The 20,455-nt window shown below is 44.2% G+C and overlaps 1 protein-coding gene across 2 annotated transcripts in view; it reads right to left on the bottom strand.

Annotated features, from left to right (window-relative positions):
• NSMCE1 (NSE1 homolog, SMC5-SMC6 complex component) overlaps positions 1 to 19,312 on the bottom strand; it is a 32,987-nt gene extending 13,675 nt beyond the window's left edge. Inside the window, exons 1-2 of one of the 2 annotated variants that reach the window (XM_065892706.1) lie at positions 19,270 to 19,312; positions 11,734 to 11,880 (exon numbers count right to left, since the gene is read on the bottom strand). In XM_065892706.1, coding sequence (XP_065748778.1) covers positions 11,734 to 11,869 — 136 coding nt within the window. In that variant the 5' untranslated portion in view covers positions 11,870 to 11,880; positions 19,270 to 19,312. The other variant, XM_065892707.1, reaches the window with a different exon arrangement.
• Positions 19,313 to 20,455: the final 1,143 nt, after the last annotated feature.

Here is a 20,455-nt window from a genome sequence, read left to right as displayed (position 1 = left end):
GGGTTGTCCTCCTGAGCACTGAGGACAGGGCAGCCCAGGCCCTGGACCAGACGTGAGCACTAGGCCACATCAGGCCCGAGAGCAGACCCCTGGGCTGGGAGAGGCTGGCAGGCAGGCACACTGGGCCAGAGAGGTGTGTGAGGGGTTGCGTCCCAGCCTAGGGCTTTCACCTCAGTTGCCTGGGGAAGATGATCCCCTCAACACTCAGGTACGTGAGTGGAAAGACGGGAGCTGACAATGGCATTTCCACAATGTGGTTAGTGAACAGCGCTGGGAAGTGCAGGGACAGAAGGACAGCGGTCTTTTATGCGGCAGACAGATTAGACAAAGAGTTCTCTCCATCTGTATGTCACATCACTACGTGCTAAAGTTCTGCTCCCTCAGGATCTCATCAGACCCTCACAAATGAACGCCAACAGGAGCCAGTATGTGGTACAGTCTGTTTTCCAAAAGAGGAAACCAAGGGTCAGAGAGCGTAAGGACTTATCCAAGACCACAGGGCCGGTAAGTGACAAAATCCAGGTCAGAAAACAAACATCTGGCCTTCAGTCTGGCACAGTGACAAAAGGACCTGAGCATTCATTTAAAAAAAAAAATTCTTACTCAGATATGCAATGAGGTCTGAGAATTATGTCAAAATGATATGGGGGTAAGTAATCAGGAGCACAGATAAAACAAGATTAGTCATGAGTTATCATTTTAACTCGGTGATGATGTGTACATGAGGCTGCGTTGGATTATTCTACCTTTCTTTCTCCATAATAAAAGGTTAAAAAAATATTTCAACACTCAACAACATAACTTGATGCCTTAACCCCCAAGAATCTGAATCAAAAAAGAGAAAAATGGTAGCGTCTTGTGACAACGGAGATTAGCTCAGAGCTCTGACTGTAAGCTAGATCCCAATGACACGCCACCAGTTTTCAAATTCTGGTGTAGGCTGGAGCCCTGCCATAAAGAGACACGGTGACTGCAGAGGCCACTCCGTCCCCTGACCCACCGGATAAGCAGTTGTGGTTTCTCAGAAGCTGGACTGCAAACAACTCAAAGGAGCAGACTGTGTCACACACATTCTTCTCAGACTGAATACACAAACGGACAATAAACGTTATAGAAACAGGGCTCTGATCCACAATCTGCAGCACCCAGCCCAGGGAACCAACCCACCACCTAGAGTAACCAGCCCAGGAAGCCAGCCTGCTACCTGTAAGTTAGACCTGTAGGAGGTCAGACCACTATCTCTAGCAACCAGCTCAGGAAGCCAGCCATAACCTCTGTAATAATTGGCTCAAAATGACCAGGTCTTGGGCTTCCCTGGTGGTGCAGTGGTTAAGAATCCGCCTGCCAATGCAGGGGACACGGGTTGGAGCCCTGGTCCGGGAAGATCCCACAGGCTACGGAGCAACTAAGCCCGGGCACCACAACTACTGAGCCTGTGCTCTAGAGTCTGGGAGCCACAACTACTGAGCCCGAGTGCCACAACTACTGAAGCCCACACGCCTAGAGCCTGTGCTCCACAACAAGAGAAGTCACTGCAATGAGAAGCCCGCGCACCGCAATGGAGAGTAGCCCCTGCTCGCCACAACTAGAGAAAGCCCACGCACAGCAACGAAGACCCAAAGTGGCCAAAAATAAATAAAATAATCTATATTAAAAAAAAATGAACAGGTCTTGATTAATAACTGACAGCTTCCCTAATTTCTGTCCCTGCTTCCAACTTAGGACCAACCTGAGAAAGCCAGGTGTGCTCCCGCAACCAATCACAGCCTGTCCTGCTTCTAGACTGTCCGCCTCCAGCTTCCTGAGCCCACGGCCTCCTATCAGGGCACAGCTGAAGCCTTCCTTTTGTTCCTCTATACAGCTTTCCCACTCCTCTGCCTGCCAGCAAGTCTCCAAAACACAAGTCCCCCTGTTAGAGCAAGCTCTGAATAAACAGCCATTGCCTGTTCTCATCTGAGTGGTCTTCACTTATGTCCACACTCTGTACACGTGGGACTTGGTTCAGCACCCTGTTCCCGGCAGGGGTGAGGAAGGTGGCTGAAAGGCACAAGCAGGCCTGTGGTGCCATCAGAAAGATGCCTCCGGCCACTTTTGTCTGGCTCACTGCAGCCCTCCTCTGAGTCCCCAGCACCCTGCCCCTGGAGTGTGACACAGCCTCCTCCAGCCTCCCAGCGTCCACCCTAGCCCCCTACCCGTCCTCCACATGCAGCCAGGGTGAAGCCAGAAACCCGCACCACCACTGCCAACCTGGAAGCCACCAGTGGCTCCTGTGTGCCCCCTCGCTCTACCCTCAGCCGCGCTGGCCTTCCTGTCACTCACACCCCCACTCAGCACCCGCACTCGTGATCTCCTTCCACGAGTATTTCTGAGAAAATCCCAGCGTGAGAAATGCAGCCTATGGTCTACATAACAATTCCTATCATCCAACATCCTGGATCTTCTGAGGTGAGTTCCCACCCCCACCCCCAGCCCCGGGACCTGAGAGTAGATGGTAGGGGGAGGGACATACAGGAAGGAAGGGGCAGCAAGGCGCATGCACTGGACGTGGAGCAGGAAGTGCTCTGTGCCAGGCACTTCACCTAAGTTCCTGTTTAACACTCATGACTTTTCCATGAGGTAGGTAAGATCTCCTCTATAAAACAGGAAGCAGAGACTCAGAAAGTGAAGAAAAACAAACTTTCCCAAGTCCCTGATTTGAACCTGTGTCTTCAAGAAATGGCTTCCCTATTCCTGCCGTGGTGTGTGTGGTAATTCTGCTGAAGAATCCACTCCCAGCCCTCCCACACACCCACACACCCTCCCTTGTGGCTGGGAGCCAGTATGAAACACTTCCTGGAGCAAATGAAGGCCACGCTTTGGGAGAGCGTGGAGCACACAGAGGCCCCGGCTCAGCAGATCCGCACTGGCCTGGATGGACTGCTGGGGACCATCTCCCCCCTGGGTTCCTGCGCCGCAGTCATCAAGGGCCGGCTGGAACTTGGACACAGTGAGTCCTTCAAGAGCCAGAGATGTGAAAGCCACAAGAGTTTGTTTCTTCGTGGCTGCAGAGCTTCCAGAACCCAAAGACTCTGGTCTGAGCACATCACAACTGCCTGTTATGAAATTCTGTTATGTTGAAAAATTCATCAAGTTGCGTTTGAGATGTTACTTTTCATGCTAATTTTATGCCACTTTTCAGTTATGGTCACAAGCCTAATCCCCCTTGATTAACTGGAAAGGCAAGCAGGCTGACAGCAGTAAGCTTATTAACTGTTCTTCACGGCCAAAGGGGAGAAATGGACAATGAAATCATTAAAAGCAGGAGGAAGACTTATTTGGAGCCAGCATCTAATCACCGCTGAGTCCTCCTTGGAAAGAGAAGGTGCGTATAAACGTGACTTTAGATACAAGATAGAATATTAAACTGAAAGGTGGACGGCATCACTGCCTCACCACTAACACGTGCCACCCAACGATGAGTCTGAGCCCTGAGGCCTGCAGAGACAACAGCGCAGATGCGGTCATGTAAATCCGCAGGAGAAAAACAAAGCTAGGATGAGGGCAGATGAGAGGTTTGACAAGAACGGAAAATATCTGTCATCCATAATGTTCCTCTGACACTGTGTTCCCTAATCTATTTTTGGTACATGCACTCAGTTCACTGGTGTTTTGCCTGAACGTCATATTACTTATTCTGCTCGCTGAAATAATGTTAAGTCTTAATTTTTTAATCTAAGATTTCAGATATTCTACCTAATTTGTCCTGAGGACAAATTATATGTGACAACTAAATGTGACATATGACTCTGGGGTGGATCCTTTGCTAAAAAAGACAATATTGGGACAACTGGAGAAACACCAATGGGGTCTGTGGACTAGATGATAGTGAGGGATCAATGTTAATATCAGATTTAATGGTTATCCTGCGGTTATTCAGGAGAATGTCTGCTAGAAGGAAACACACCCTAAAGAATGTAGGGGTGATGGAATTTCAGATTAAATGATTCAGGGAGGAAAAAGAAAGTCTTTGTACTATTCTTACAACTCTCCTGTGAGTCTGGAACTATTTCAAATTTAAAAAATTAATTTAGGGCTTCCCTGGTGGCGCAGTGGTTGAGAGTCTGCCTTCCGATGCAGGGGACACAGGTTCATGCCCCGGTCCGGGAAGATCCCACATGCCGCGGAGCGGCTGGGCCCGTGAGCCATGGCCGCTGAGCCTGCGTGTCCGGAGCCTGTGCTCCGCAACGGGAGAGGCCACAACAGTGAGAGGCCCGCGTACCGCAATAAATAAATAAATAAACAAATAAATAAATTTAAAAAGCAACCCTAGGAGCTTCAGGCAAGGCAGGCCCTCAAAGAATCGGGCACTGACTCAGAAGGCAGCACTGGGCAGTGCTGGGGCCCAGAGTCATTGTGTGAGAAGGGGCCACACAGCACACCAGACTCCCAGGGGTTTCTGCTTCCTGCTTTGTAAGACGAGGAGGCTGGACCCAATGATCCCCTAAAACCCAACTTGTTCAACCAAACAGAACCAGAAAGACCAGCCCCAAAATAGTTTAACAAGGTAACTTTGAGAGACTCGTTGTTATGGAACTGTGGGCTGTGGCAACTTTCTGCTTCTGCCCAGTAAAGCCACATGATCAATGACACACATTCCAACCCAGAGTCAGGTTCAGGTTCAGGGCCCCCTCAAACCCCGAGCTGGGCAACACCATTCCCCGACAACATCATCAGGAATACCTACTTTCCAAGGGGACGTGGGCCTCCTTCGAAGGCTTCAAAATTCAGGCTTCCATGTTTGTTTTGTTTTTAGGAAACTGAACTAATGAATCTTCCCATAACTACTTGCCAACTCTCTTGGGAGTCAGACTTCACGGTACACGAAGTTGCAGCAGCCGTTCAGCGTGCAATCCAGTGCTACCGTGTCATCTATGACAAGAAAAAAGGACCTGCTACCCAGACATCACTGGATCGGTTTTTCAGGAGGGTAGATAGACTTGAACCCAGCAAGGAACCAGAACCTGTGCCATCAACGTCAGGCGTGAGTGACATTGCAGCTTGCCCTCCGTCTCCTATTGCTGAGGATCCTCCAGCTCTTCCATCTCCCACCTCCTCTCCCTCCTCCAGCCAGTAACTCTTCTTGCCTGTTCACTCAGTGCCAGCCCCTGTATGCCGGCTCTTATACTGTACTACTGTACTTTTCAAGGGACTGTACTGTAAGATTAAAAATGCTTTCTTTATTTTTTGTTTGTTTTTTATGTATTATTTTTGTGAAAAGTATTACAAACCTATTACAGTACAGTACTACATAGCCGATTGTGTTAGTTGGGTACCTAGGCTAACTTTGCTGGACTTACGAACAAACTGGACTTAAGAACGCGCTCTTGGAATGGAACTCGTTTGTATGTAGGGGACTTACTGTAATTAAACAGTTAATCCCGCTAGGGGATTGTAAGTAAAGAAAAAAGTACTGGCGACCTCTGTAAGTTAATGATGACTCAAGAAAGCAGACTTGCTTAGCAACAAAACCATGCAACAGAAGTATGAGACACACCCCAAAACAATAAAACAATGGTGGCATGAGACCCCACATCCTACCCATATCCTGACTCAGTAAGTTAATGATTCCTAGGACACACTCTTCTGCATGTACTAAAAACAAAAATATAAGGAAAAGGTGGCATTATACCAAAACCTGAGATGATTTAGCATTTTTAGCATATATTACCGCCTTTTTGCTCATTTCCATAGTGCCACGACAGTCCTGGCTTGACCAAGTAGGGACAAGAAAACTCCCCTGGCCAACCTGTAGGAGGAGCTGATGATGGAAGCCTGACGTCTACTCTAGAATGAGGAAGAGGGTGGCCTTTACCCCCTCCCCACTTTTCCTTTGATTATAAAACTGTGGCCCACTAAGTTCTCGGCACACGGCACCCTCTTGCCCGTCCGCTACTTGTAACCTCACAAGCGTCCTATTCTAATAAATCACTTCTTATCTATCACTTTGCCTCTCACTGAATTCTTTCTGCCCTGAGACATAAAGAACCGGAGCTCCTCGGAGACCTCCCTGAAACGCCACCTAGTGGTTTCAATTTGACTGAAATTGAGTTGAATTTATATATCATTTGGGGAAAACTGATATCTTAGCGATACTGAATTTTCCAGCCCATGAACATGGCATGTCTCTCCATCTATTTAGATCTTCCTTAATTTCTCTCAGCAATATTTTGTGGTTTTCAGTTTACAGACCTTACAAATTTTTGTCAGATTTATTCCTAAGTACTTCATATTTTTGATGCTATTATAAAATGGTGCTTTAAAAAAAATTTCAGTTTCTGATGATTCACTGCTAACACACAGAAATGCAACTGCTTTTTGTATATCTTGTATCCTGCAACTTTACTAAACCCATTTATTAGTTCGAGTAGCTTTTTCAAAGATTCCATCACATTTTCTACAATGATCATGTCTGTGAATAGACACTTTTATGTCTTCCTTTCCAATGTGGATTTTTTTTTTCCTTGCCTGAGTGCACTGCCTAGAACCTCTAGTACAATGGTGAACAGAAATGATGAGAATGGACGTTCCTGTCTTGCTCCTGATATTAGGGGAAAAGTATTCAGTCTCTCACAATTAAATATGTTAGCAGTAGTTTTATATAGATCCCCTTTATTGGGTTAAGGAAGTTCCCTTCTTTTCCTACTTGCTGAGGGTTTTTGTTTTTGTTTTTGTTTTTTTGCGGTACGCGGGCCTCTCACTGTTGTGGCCTCTCCCGTTGCGGAGCACAGGCTCCGGATGCGCAGGCACAGCGGCCATGGCTCACGGGCCCAGACGCTCCGCGGCATGTGGGATCTTCCCGGACCGGGGCACGAACCCGTGTCCCCTGCATCAGCAGGCGGACTCTCAACCGCTGCACCACCAGGGAAGCCCAGTTTTTTTTTTTTAAATCAGAAATAGATGTTGGATTTTTCAACTCTGTGCAGACAGTTGTTGATTCCTCTCTCCTGCTCCAATGCCTGAGGTCCTGTTTATCTTGCTTACACCCTGCTCCTGAGGATCGCTTTCATTTTCTGTAAGAAACGTCTGCTTCATCATGCCAGGGTAGATGTTGGATTTTGTCAAATGCTTCTTCTGCACCTACTGAGATGATCATGTGGTTTTGCTTTTTTAGTTTGTTAATGTGGTGAATTACACTGACTGATTTTCAAATGCTAAACCAACCCTGCATTCTTGGGGTAAACCCCACTTGGTCATATTACATCAGCCTTTTTATATATTGCTAAATGAGACTGGCAAAAATTGTGTTTAGAATTTTAGCATCTACATTCATGAGGGATCTTGGTCTTTAGTCTTCTCTCCTTGCGATGTCTTTGGTTTTAGTATCACGATGACGCAAGCCTAACAGAATGAGTTGGGAAGCGTTCCCTTCTCTTCAATTTTCTGGAAGAGTGAGGGTGGAACTGGTATTACTTCTTCCTTGAATGTTTGGTAGAATTCACCAGGGAAGCCATTTTGGGCCTGGAATAGGCACTATTCCCAGCCCCGTGTGAACATGCCACATTGTTTCCCTAATTCTTTCTTTCAACTGGTTCTTTCCTTAGCCTCAGGTAGTTCCCGTGCTGATCAGTTCCCAGCTGGATCCTTGATGGGGGTGGAGGGGCACTCTACAGATCTCTACTTTTCTCTCTGTGCATCTCTCTTCTCCAGTACAGTTCTGTCCTACAAACCCTAGCTGCTTTCATCTCCTTGAACTCTCAGCTCCATCTCAACTCAGAGTGTCTGTCTAGCTCTGCCTGGTTTCCCCTGTGCCATGGTCTGAAAGTACTCTCACAGCAGTGAGCGGAGGCAACTGTAGGGCGCACCCCAATTCTCCCTGTGGTATAAGAAAGATACTTGCAGGTGGGAGGGAGGGAGACGCAAGAGGGAGGAGATATGGAGACATATGTATAGCTGATTCACTTTGTTATAAAGCAGAAACTAACACACCATTGTAAAGCAATTATACCCCAATAAAGATGTTAAAAAAAAAAGAAAGAAAGAAAGAAAGATACTTGCTCTTTGTCCCTGGTTCCTGGCACAGAGCTCCTAAAACACTTGAAATTTCCTAAGTGATAAGGTGATAGGCACGTCTTTTGTTCTAATGAGATGACTCTTGGCAGGTCCCTAAACAACTTCAGCATGGGGGCTGGCTGCCAGAAAGACCAAGCCTTGATTACATGCCTGGAACTTTCGGCCCCATCCCACAACTCTGGGCAGAGGAGACTGAGCTAATCACCAATGGCCAATGATTTAATCAATCATGACTACGTGATAAAACCCCCATTAAAAAAATTCCTAAATGTTGAGATCTGGAGAGCTTCTGGATGGTGAACACATCCAGGTGCTAGGAGGGTAGAGCACCCAGAGAGGGCACGGAGGCTCCAAACCACCCCTGCCCCCAACAGCCTGCCCTATGCATCTTATCCATATGGCTGTTCTTGAGTTGTATCCTTTATAGTAAACCAGCAAATGCAAGTGAAGTGTCTTCCTGAGTTCCATGAGCCATTCTACCAATGTATTGAACCCGAGGAGGGCATCATGAGAACCCTGATTTATAGCCAGTCAGAAGTATGGGTGGCCCAGGACTTGAGACTGGCATCGTAAGTAGGGGCAGTCTTGTGGGACTAAGCCCCTCACTGGTGGGATCTGACTCTAACTCCAGGTAGGTAGTGTCAGAACTGAACTGAGTTCTTGGACACTCAAGTTGGTGTCCAGAGAACTGGGGAGGTAGTGCTGGGGAAAAAAAATGCATATTTGGTGTCAAGAGGGAAAAACCCTCATGCCTACCTCTCAAGAGATCACTGTCCTTCACTGACTAATGACCGGTGTTGCATGTTTTTGTCCATTTTTCGATTGTTTCAGATAGGAAGGTAAATTAGTCCCTGTTACCCTATCTTGGTCTAAAGTGGAAATCCTCAAATCCAAGTCTTCTTAACCACCACTCCCCAGGCCTCCTGTTCTTACTCCCATCAAGGGGGCTTATACTGGAATCGTCTGATTCCGTGTCTGATTCCATGTCTGACTCACGAAACCCAAGGAGAAGAAAAGTTTATCTCTGTGTCAAGTTTATCTCTTGCACAGAGGCCTGGCCCACTGGAGAGTCTCAGGAAATGGTGCTGGATGGCCACATGCTTGTACACAAGCCCTGGTTCAAAATCTAAGGTGCTCCAATGCCAGGAAGAAAGGCCAAGGCTTTATACCAGGACATCAGAAAAAAAACTGAAATTCTTCACTAGCCAGAGATGTGGGAAGTTGGTCTTCCCCTAATGACAGTAAAAGGAGAGCCCAAGCAAAAGCCCAGAATAGGAAGTGCTTTGACAAAAGGGACAAATGCTCTGGGAAACTGAAACTTGCAGTTTCAAATACTCCTTTGTTTCATCATTCTCTGGGAACCTAAATATTTTTCTAGTTGGTAAAAGGGGAATTTCCTAGGAATCTCTTCAAAAGATAGGAGATTAATAATATTGGTCTTACAAGTTTTTACTTAATTTTAGATAATTTCATTCCATCATCCCTCAGTTTAAAAATCTCTCAAATAACATTAACACTTGGAAACAAGCTTTTCTCTCTCTCTCTTTTTTTTTTAATGAACGATGGGAGAAAACATCTATAGTTCTATCCTGACTACCCTAGCCATAACCATATCTTGATGCACAGAAATGGTACATAAAGTGTGAAGAATAAACCAATTCCTAGACACATTTTACAGGACTTTCCTAAATTAGGTCATGACAACTTTAAAGGTCAAATAAAGGCAAAACCATTTTCATTCTTAGTGCCCAGGCATCATACAGCTCCTTCCAGTGAGCTCTGAAACTTCCCCTCAACAATAAAGCTCACACTCAGGACTCAGATGAGAAACTAAAAGGGAAAAGGAACTGTCATGTAGGTAAAATTAAGAAAAGCATGATTCTGCCCATCACTAAAGGACATTGAGGGCCAGGTTTAAAGTCCTGCTGTGTTTTTTTAAAGAGCAAGAGAAGGTAGCTTGACAGATGTAATATTCCCTTTCCATAAAGGAGGCTCTCACCAAAGACCCCAATCCACCACAGTACAGGCAGTTAGAGCAAACATATTTTCACCAGAAGGAGAGTCTCAAACACAGCAATAATTATGTCACTCTCCTGCTTCAAATCCTTCTAGAAGTCTGCAATATCCACAGAATTAAATTTTTTAAAAAAACCCATTACTATGGTGTACAATTATGAGTTCTTCATAACCTGTAAACCTACGCACCACAAGAACCTGTTCTCTTCCCACACGGCATACGTTCTTGTCCAGAGTTTCCCAAGGTTTGTAGATCAATTAAGTTTGCAGACAGAAGACTAAACAGAGTTTAAAAGGATTCCTTACTGTAGGCCCCTCCAAGCTTTTAATTTGTTGATGCACACCATCCAGCTCCCAGAATTTCCCATGAACACCTCACTGGAGCAGCCGCTTCAAACCCTGCCTCTTCTCTACATGCCACCCTCTTACGTCTTCCTTCTTCTGCACATCAGGAAGATACTGCTTCTCTCCTCACTGTCTTCCCTCTTACTGCCCTCCCCCCCCTCAGCTCCTAGGGATCTGGCTTCTGCCTCTGTCAGGCCACAGACTGCAGTTCTCAAAATGTGTCACCTCGTCTTGGGTCCCTTCACCGGTGCACCCAGGGCCCCTCCCACACCTTTCCCCACCCCTCTCGACTTAGCTGACTACTTCTTTTGAAAATTAAAAATACAGAAAGACAAAAACATAGAATAAAAAACAAATACTTAAATTCCTGTTAATCAATCAGAAGGTACTTTGTCTTTTTTTTAATAAAAGAACAAAACAGGGTAACGATGAAGTACCCTTTGATTTCTAGTGACAAAACGATCCCACGCCTCCTCTCCCCAAAGGCAAGCACACTTATGGTGTACTGCACATCCTTCTAGAATCCACTTTTATAGTTTTACACACAGATGTATGTATTCATGAACAATAAAGATCGTGAAGTTTTACAAAAACACTTAGCACAATGACATCATACAATAGGTGTAATTTATCAACTTTCTTTTTCACTCAACAAGATCTACCCATACTGACAGTCAGTAAGATCTACCAACACTGATTTCACTGATCTATCAAAATGGATCCTCTTGCTTCTACTGCTACCTCCAGTTATTGAAACCAGGTCCTGTCTCTAAGTGCTCCACATGTGTTATCTTACTTACCCCTCCCAACAACCCACTGAGAAGATGCTCCCAATGCCCACAGCTGGCACAGGGCAGGGATGGCACTTCACCAATTTGGCCAAGTCCAAGGCTGTGCCCTTCACCCCTGTGCTAAGGTGCCCTCTTCCTATCAATAGCCAATGCAGCGCCTTCCGTGCCAGGTGTTTTGTATGTATTATGTCTCTTAATCCTCTGAACCATCCCAGGTATGAAGTACAAATGATTATCCTCATTATAGAGATGAAGCAACTTGGACTGGAGAAGGTGCTAGAGCTTTGGTGTGAACCATGACTATCCAGCTTCAGAGTCCAAGTTCTTAGCCACTGGGCTAAATTTCAGATTTACTTTAAAAAAATAAAAAGTTGAAGATGAGATGAGAAAGGTGGGCTGGCATGAGATGGTGAGAGACTTGAACGCCCAGGTCGGCAGTATCGGTTGACTGGGTACATGGTATTAGTCCAGTGTCACTAGTCCCTGATCACACTGTGGCAGAGCAGCCTGGGAACAGGGAAACGATACTCACGGTCATGGACCTTATAGCAGTGCTTCTGCAAGCGCTGGACGTCCCACTCCTCCAGCACGCCGTGAGTCATCAGCAGCTGCAGGAACCGCCGGTGGACATCAGTCATGACGCCCATTCTCCTCGTGCTGCCCTGCATGGATGGAGGAACTAAAAGAGAAGCAAAGGCAATCCACTCATGTCTGAGCACCAAAAGCAACGTTCCACGGTCCGTTCCAATTTACATTAACAGATAAAAGTTTGTTATGGTTTTTAAAATCTAGTTCATCATGCTGAATAGTACAAAGATGAAAAGGACACGAGTCAGGGGTGAGGCAAATTAGTACTGGGCAGTGGTGAGAAGTATGGACTCTGGAAGCAGCCAGAAAGCCTGGATTCACAGGCCGCTCCACCACGGAGGTGTGTGAAACGGGGACACTTAACCTCCATGTGCTTCAGTTTCTGATTTGTTAAATGAGAATAGTGATAGAAACGTCTTCCCTAGAATTACTATGAGGATTAAATGAGTAAATATACATAAAAGCCTGTAACACTATAAATGGAGTATAACCTTTAAAAGTTGTGAATCACTCTGTTGTACACCTGAAACTTATATAATATTGTGTATCAACTATACCTCAATAAAAAAATACATATAAGAGCCTGGTAACAGACTAGACACTAAAAAAAAATTTGAGCTATTTTTACTAGTAGACACTTCTGGGTCTGAAACTTGGCTCAGCCTCCTACCACATCTATGGACTGGGATAAATTTAGCTGAGGCCCCATTTCTCACTATAAAATCAGAATAACTTTCACTGCTTAGAGAACTACTAGTAAACACTTAATAAATGCTAGTTTCCTTCTCCTTTCCCAAACCACTAATAAAACAACTGTCATGCTAGGACTGCAGGGTGTTTTTCAACACCTGCTGCTCTCTACTAAAACGCTAACTTTCCACAAACCACAAAGATCAGAGCTGATAAAAGGACTGCACAAAGCCCTGATCAAAAAGCCTTCCCCGGGCTTCCCTGGTGGCGCAGTGGTTGAGAGTCCGCCTGCCGATGCAGCGGACGCGGGTTCGTGCCCTGGTCCGGGAAGATCCCACATGCCGCGGAGCGGCTGGGCCCGTGAGCCATGGCCGCTGAGCCTGCGCGTCCCGAGCCTGTGCTCCACAACGGGAGAGGCCACGACAGTGAGAGGCCCGCGTACCGCAAAAAAAAAAAAAGCCTGCCCCTGCCACGGAGAGGTGGCGCAGTGCAGCAGCTAAGACCTCAGGGCGAGAACTAGACAGGTAGCTTTGAGACCTGTGCCTGCCAGACCCGCCTGACCTTAAGAATCACCTAACCTGCGTATTAAAAATGCAGACCCCCAGGTCTTTTCTGGAGGTTTGAAAGGCAGAGGCAGAGGGGTTTGAAAGGCAGAGGCAGAGGGGCTTGAAATTCTGAGGTTTTAACATCCACTTCAGGTGATGCCATGATCTTACAAGAAAGTCGCTGTTACCTTAAGCAAATATAACACAGACACATTTTTAGCCAGTATGCTTAATCTGTCTTTTCTTCTATAAAATGGGGATAATACGATCTTTAAAGAATAAAATGCAGTTTAAATGAGATATGACTACCAAGGATTTGCCAAGAACTAGCTCTAGGAGATATGCAAAAAGGCTAGTTACTGTTCTTTTTAAATGGCAACATCAGCTGGGCCTCAGAGCTGGTAAGATGCACCATCTCATGACCAGCTTCTCTGACTGCCTGCTAGCTCCTCGAGAATATCTCACCAGCATCTCAACCTCAACCAATCCTAAACCAGACTCATCTCCTCCTTCCTCAACCCCTTCCTCCCCCCGAGTCCTCTTTGAGAATCATCTGGTTTGGGTGTTACAGTCCACGCAGACATACAGACACCACAGACCTGAGCATCAAACCCTGATCATCCTCTCCTCTGAGGCTGACTAGATCCAGCCAGTCCCCAAGTCCTGCCAAGTCTATTTCCTATCACTAGGATCAGGTACCTTCATTCATCCATTCTATTTTTAGGTACTGAGTACCCCTTATTTGCCAGTGATTGTTCCAGACACAAGAACAGAATACGCTGGGCTGAGGAATTTGGACTTTTGCCCTAGAAACTCGAGATTCAGGCTTTCCAAACTAAGGGTCTTTAAGTAGATGATAGAGCCAGGCTGTTAAACCAGATCAAAAACTTGTCAAATTGAATAGTTAATAAAACCTAGCTATATGACATAGAAGTTACTTCTAAAGCATAAGAATGCCAAAAAATTTACAGTAAAAGGATAGGAAAATATACACTCTGTGAACTAACCAAAAGACAACTGATGTGGCTATATTAATATGACACAAAATAGACTTAAAGGCAGAAAGCATTACTAGAGATAAGGATGGTCCCCATAAAATGATAAAAAGGTTCAGTTCCAAAGAAGCCATAACAATTTTAAATATTTAAGCACATAATAACAGAACCTCAAAACAGTTAACAGACCTACAAAAATAAACGTACAAATCCATAACCATAGCGGGAGATTCTAAGATATCCCTCTCCATCATTGATAAATGAACAAAAAAATGTGTGTATAGAGAAGATTTGTAAAACACAACAAAAAGCTTAATCTGATGGACATGTATAAAACATTGTACTCAACAGCTACAGAATACACAATCTTCAAGCATACCTGGAACAATTTTGCAAATTGCCACATATGGGTCAGAAAGCAAGTCTTAGCAAACTGTAAAAGACTGGTCTCATACAGAACATGTTCTCTGACTGCAATGCAACAAAGGTGGGAACCAGAAAACAGAAAGAAAAGTAGAAAAACTGTTTAAAATTTAAGAAACATACTCTTAAATAATCCTTTATCAAAGAGGAATTGTTAATGGAAATCAGAAAATATTTTGAACTGAAAATAAAATATTACACATAGAAATTGGTGGGAGGCAACTAAAACAGTAGAGAGAAATTAATAGCCTTAAATGTTTATATATACATATATATTTTTGGGGGGGGAGGGAGGCGTGAAACTTAGTGAGTTAGACATCCATCTGAAGCTCTAAAAATAATAACAGCAAATTAAATCCAAAGAACGCTAAAGAAAGAAAATAATAAAGACCAGAAATTAATGAAATAGAAAATAAGTGCATGTCTGAAAAGATCAATAAAACCAAAATTATTCTTTGAAGACACTCAGTAAAAGTGACAAACCTCTGACAAGATTTTCCGAGAGAAAACTTATAAATAAATAATATTTGGAATGAAAAAGGGAAACTAATTGCAGACACAAACATTTTAAAAAGATATTATAGACAACTTAAAATAAGCTGTATTTTAAATATGTACAAAGTCATAGGAAATTCATTCAAAACTGACTAAAGATAATTTAAAAACCTAAACAATTTCATAACCATTCAAGACATTTTATGGGAAATTTATCTTCCCACAAAGAACACTTCAGGTCCCAATGGATTTATCAAGAAATCCTACCAAACATTCTAGAAACAAATCATTTCAAATGTTACATAAACTATCCCAGAGCCAGAAAAAGAACAAACCATCCCCAAAGCATCTGATGAAGCTGACATAAGTTGGGCACTGAAACCTAACAAAGACTGCAAAAGAAGGTAAAATGAAAATCCGTTATCTTTCATGAACAAAGCAAAAATGTTAACACACCGAATCTAGCAATGTAAAAAGGACAATATATTGTGATGGTGTGGTTTATCCCAGCAATGGTTAAACATCTGAAAGTCCATCAAATGTCATATGTCATAAAAAGAAACAAAATTGAGTTATTTACAGTGAGCAGGATGGACCTAGAGTCTGTCATACAGAGTGAAGTAAGTCAGAAAGAGAAAAACAAATACCGTATGCTAACACATATATATGGAATCTAAAACCAAACAAAAAAATGGTCATGAAGAACCTAGGGGCAAGATAGGAATAAAGACGCAGACCTACTAGAGAATGGACTTGAGGACAAGGGGAGGGGGAAGGGTAAGTTGGGAAAAAGTGAGAGAATGGCATGTACATACATACACTACCAAATGTAAAATAGATAGCTAGTGGGAAGCAGCTGCACAGCACAGGGAGATGAGCTAGGTGCTTTGTGACCACCTAGAGGGGTGGGATAGGGAGGGTGGGAGGGAGGGAGATGCAAGAGGGAGGGGATATGGGGATATATGTATATGTATAACTGATTCACTCTGTTATAAAGCAGAAACTAACAAACCATTGTAAAGCAATTACACGCCATAAAGATGTTAAAAAGGGCTTCCCTGGTGGCGCAGTGGTTGGGAGTCCGTCTGCCTATGCAGGGGACGCGGGTTCGTGCCCCGGTCCGGGGGGATCCCACGTGCCGCGGAGCGGCTGGGCCCGTGGGCCGTGGCCGCTGGGCCGGCGCGTCCAGAGCCTGTGCTCCGCGGCGGGAGAGGCCACGGCAGTAAGAGGCCCGCGTACCGCAAAAAAAAAAAAAGATGTTAAAAAAAAAATGTCGTATGTCAATAATATCTCAATAAAGCTGTGGCGGGAGAGAAAAACCAATCAGTGTCAGCCACCACATTAATAGAAAGGAGAAAAAGCATACAATCATCTTAGTAGATGCAGAAAATAGTTGATAAAATTCAACATTTGTTCATACTAAAAATTCTTTAACAAACTTGGAACAGAAGGAAACTTCTACAAAAACCCACAGCACACATAACACTTAAGGATGAAATGTTCAAAGCAATCACTTTAAAATCCAAACTGATCCAATGCAATTGAATCAATACAATTCCAATCAAAATCCTCACAGGCTTTGTGTACATGTCTGTGTGTGACTTGACAAGATGGTTCTAAAATTTACATAGAAAATGTAAAGGCAAAGCAGCAAAGACATTCTTAGAGAAGATAAAGGCAAGAGGACTTGTCCTACCCAGTACCACGCCTTATCATACAGGTAGAGTAATGAATAATGGGTGATAATGGTACAGAAATGGACAAATAAGGCCAATGGAACAGAACAGACAACTAAGAAATAGAAATAGGGCCCCGCATACCACACACACACACAAAAGAAATAGAAATGTATACATATATGGATACTTGGTATGTTGAAGAAATGGAACTCCAGATCAAAGCAGACTTTTCAATGAAAGGTGCCAGAACAACCCATTATTCATATGTGAAAAAAAATAAAACTAGACCCTTCCTTCACATTATGCACAAAACTCAATTCTTGAGGATTAAGGTCATAAGAAAGGAAACACAATAAAACTTTTAGACAACAATATAGGAGTATATCTTTATGACCCAAAGGTAGGGAAAGCAGAATTTCTTTAAAAGATATGAAAAGTACAAACCATAAAAGAATATACTGATAAATTCGATTTTGTTAAAATTAAGAACCTCTGTTCATCAAAAATACGGAAAGTGGGGGAGAGAGAGACAGAGACAGAGAGACAAAAGACAAGCTCAAACTGGAAGGTATCTGAAACACATGTAAGCCACACACAAAAGATTCAGAATATATAAAGAAATCTTACAAATCAGTAAGGGGAAGGCAATGTAAGAGAAAAATGAGCAAGAGAAAATTTATGAAAAGAATGCACAAATGACTAATAAATACATAAAGAAATGTTCAATGTCATCAGGCAAATGAGTATTAAAACCATAGTGATTAATGTCTTACCCATCACCAGAAAGGCATAAATTCTTAAGAATGGCTGAGGCTGAAACTTTCATCCACTGCTGGTAGAGTATAAGCCCTTATAACCACTTCAGACATTGATTTGATATCACTAAAAATCTGATATCCCCAGAAATCTACTATTAGGTATATACCTTACAGAAACTTCCACATTTACCCCAGGAAGTATGTTTATGAAGCATGATGTAATAGCAAAAATCTGGCAACAGTACAAGTGCCAATCAACTGAAGAACACCTACATAAAGCCTTTATAACCATACCATGGAAATCAAAACAGCAATGAAGTACAGCTACTCATAGTAACATGGATGCATCTCATAAATGTAATGTTATGTGCAAAAATCAAGTCACACAAAATATATATTTGGATCCCATTTACATAAAATCTAAAAACTAGCAAAACCGTACACTGCATTCATGAGCGATACATAGATACTAAAAAGTACAAGGAAAAACAAGGGAATGATAACGCAATATTTAGGGTAGTAGTTATCTTTAGGGAGGGAAGAAAATGCTTCAGTGGTGGCTTTGAGGATATGACAATGTACTATTTCTTAACTTGGTGGTGTGTGGATGGTGTTCACTGTACTTTTGTTCTTCAAACTTATATCACACATTTTTATAGGTGGGTAACTTATCTTAATAAAAAAAAAGAAAATTATATAATTATGTTAAGGAACAGCCAAAATAAATGTTAATAAGAAGAAGGAGGTATAGAACAGTATACAATGCTATAATTTGGGGAAAAGGGGTGGGAAAATGAGGGTGAAAGATACATATAGGCTTGTTTATGCAGAGAAGTCAGTAGTCTCTACGAAAGGGCGGGTGTATCACCATTCAAATAATTTAAAAATAGAAATGTCTGTGGAATAAGCAAATCTCAAACATAACTATCTGTGCCAAGTGCTAGACACAGTATTGTTTCACATTCACAGCCTCATTTCATCCTCCCCAGAACCTTATGAGGAAAGCATTACTGACCCCATTTTACAGATGAGGAAACTGAGGCTGAGAGGGCACAAGGCGACACAGCGTTAGTGATGGAGACAGGGAAGTGACCATACAAAAGCAAGGTGAGGAACTGTGGCAGCCTCAGTCCGAATTAGTGAGAAATATGAGTGAACGATAAAATTATGATCCAGGTCCCTTATCTGCAATTTTCAAATCTCGAAAGTTCTCAAAACTAATCTTTTAAGTTTCAAAACCTGATCTGACCTAAGGTGAGACTATTTATGGTTGTTGTTTACCCCCTTCGCGTAAATATGCACATATTTAGCTGTGAGAAAAGTAATGTATTTGATCACAAGACATTGCCCCAGACCCCGCTGAAGATATGACAGAACATATAATATATGCGCCGTATTACCTTTCGAAAATCCGAGAAATTCGGGATTCTGAACACATCCAGCCTCAGGGCTTTAAAATAAGGGGCTGTGGACTTGTACAAAGTAAGAAGTTCTGAACCCAAAATAGAGGGGAAGCACAGAGGCCGGCGAGACTAAGACGGTGGTCAGTGAAGGCCCTATTTTACGTATTCAGTTTAGACAGAATTTTGTACTTTGCTTTTTCAACTAATATTATGATTTAAAGTATATTTTCACCTAATATTACGTTTTTAAAATGTCGGTCTGCGTGTGATGGACGAACTTCCGGTCTACCTAGCTCTGCCGCCCCTCACGGGGCCTCAGTTTCCCCATCAGGAATTGAGAAGCCCCAGCCCCCGGGCCTCAGAGCCACACTGTGGCACAGCACGCGGACCGACCCCCGGGGCCTGACCCCCACCGGCCGTCCGCCCCTCACCTTCCTGAGCGGCCCTCTTCCTTCCCTATCAGCCTCGCGCCCCCGCGCCCCAATTACCCACCGCAGCGCCCAAGCGCAGCCCACACTGCCGGCGGCGAAGGCGAAAAGGCGGGCTCGGCCCCTCCCTCGGGGCGGGGCGAACGCGGACGCGGCGCTCCCATTGGTGATTGTAGCAGATTTGTCCCTCCCACCGGGTGACTCACTTCCTGTTCTCCAGCCCGCGCCGTTGCCTTGGAGTCGCGGGATCCGTCCGTGAGGGCGGGAGTTAGCGCATCTAAGCGGCTCTCGGTACCTTACAGGAAAGGGCTTCCGCTTCTCGTCCCCCGCCTCCCGCTCCGCAGTGGCACTCCGCGGCCCAAAAGGGGGAAGAGCAAGAGTGCCGTATGCCCTCTTCAATGGGCGCGATTCCGTGGGCACAAGTTAGTGCCCCGTCCCGGGCCTCAGTTTTCCCATCTGTAGAACTGACAGTGTGGCCTCATGGTCAAGAAAGAGGCCTCTGTTGTCTTACAGCGTGCGGTAGAATCCTGACTGTCACTTACTAATTGCCAGATCCTGGGCAAGTCATGGAGCTGCACTGAGCCTCAGGTTCTTCTTCCGTCTAGTAGGGATAACAATAGTCCCTATGAAATAGTGTGTTTGTGAGGTTTTAAGAGATAATGGCACATGGAAGTGCTGATTAAATGTTAGCTACTGTCCTACCTGGGCATTGTTGTGAGAAGTAAATGAAGTTATTAACAGAGGTGAATGGACTGCTTTGCGTCTCCAGGGCACTCATTTTACAAACGTTTGTATTCCAGTCCCTGGTCTGAGAGCTGGTCGTGCAGTCTAGCAGGGGCAACAGGTAACAGGTAACTAATTATAGACCAGTAGAAAGTGCAAGTGTCTATCCCTATGATGATATCTTCAAGTCCCTACTTGGCCGGTTACCACTCCTGTGGTCTTGGGCAACTTCTCAGTCTCTCTGGACCTCAGTTTTCTCATCTACTGCGGGAGGAAACCAGCAGAGTACTGTGGTTAAAAACTTGAGCTCTGGAGCTGGACTGTCTGGATTTCAAACCTGGTTCTTAAACTCAGAATCTCTGAGACCCAGGGCAAAGTACGGAAGCTCTCTGCCTCAGTTTGCTCCCTCTATAAAGCAGGATAATAATAGCACTTTGTTGATAGGATTGTTGTGAAGATTGAATGAGTTAATACATGCAAACCACTCAGAGGTGTGTCTGGCACATAGTAAATCCTCAATAAATGTG

Source organism: Phocoena phocoena, chromosome 15, assembly GCF_963924675.1.
Source record: "Phocoena phocoena chromosome 15, mPhoPho1.1, whole genome shotgun sequence".
Taxonomy (NCBI): Eukaryota; Metazoa; Chordata; class Mammalia; order Artiodactyla; family Phocoenidae; genus Phocoena; species Phocoena phocoena.
Note: the sequence above shows the minus strand (reverse complement) of the source record. Positions and strands in the feature narration are given on the sequence as shown.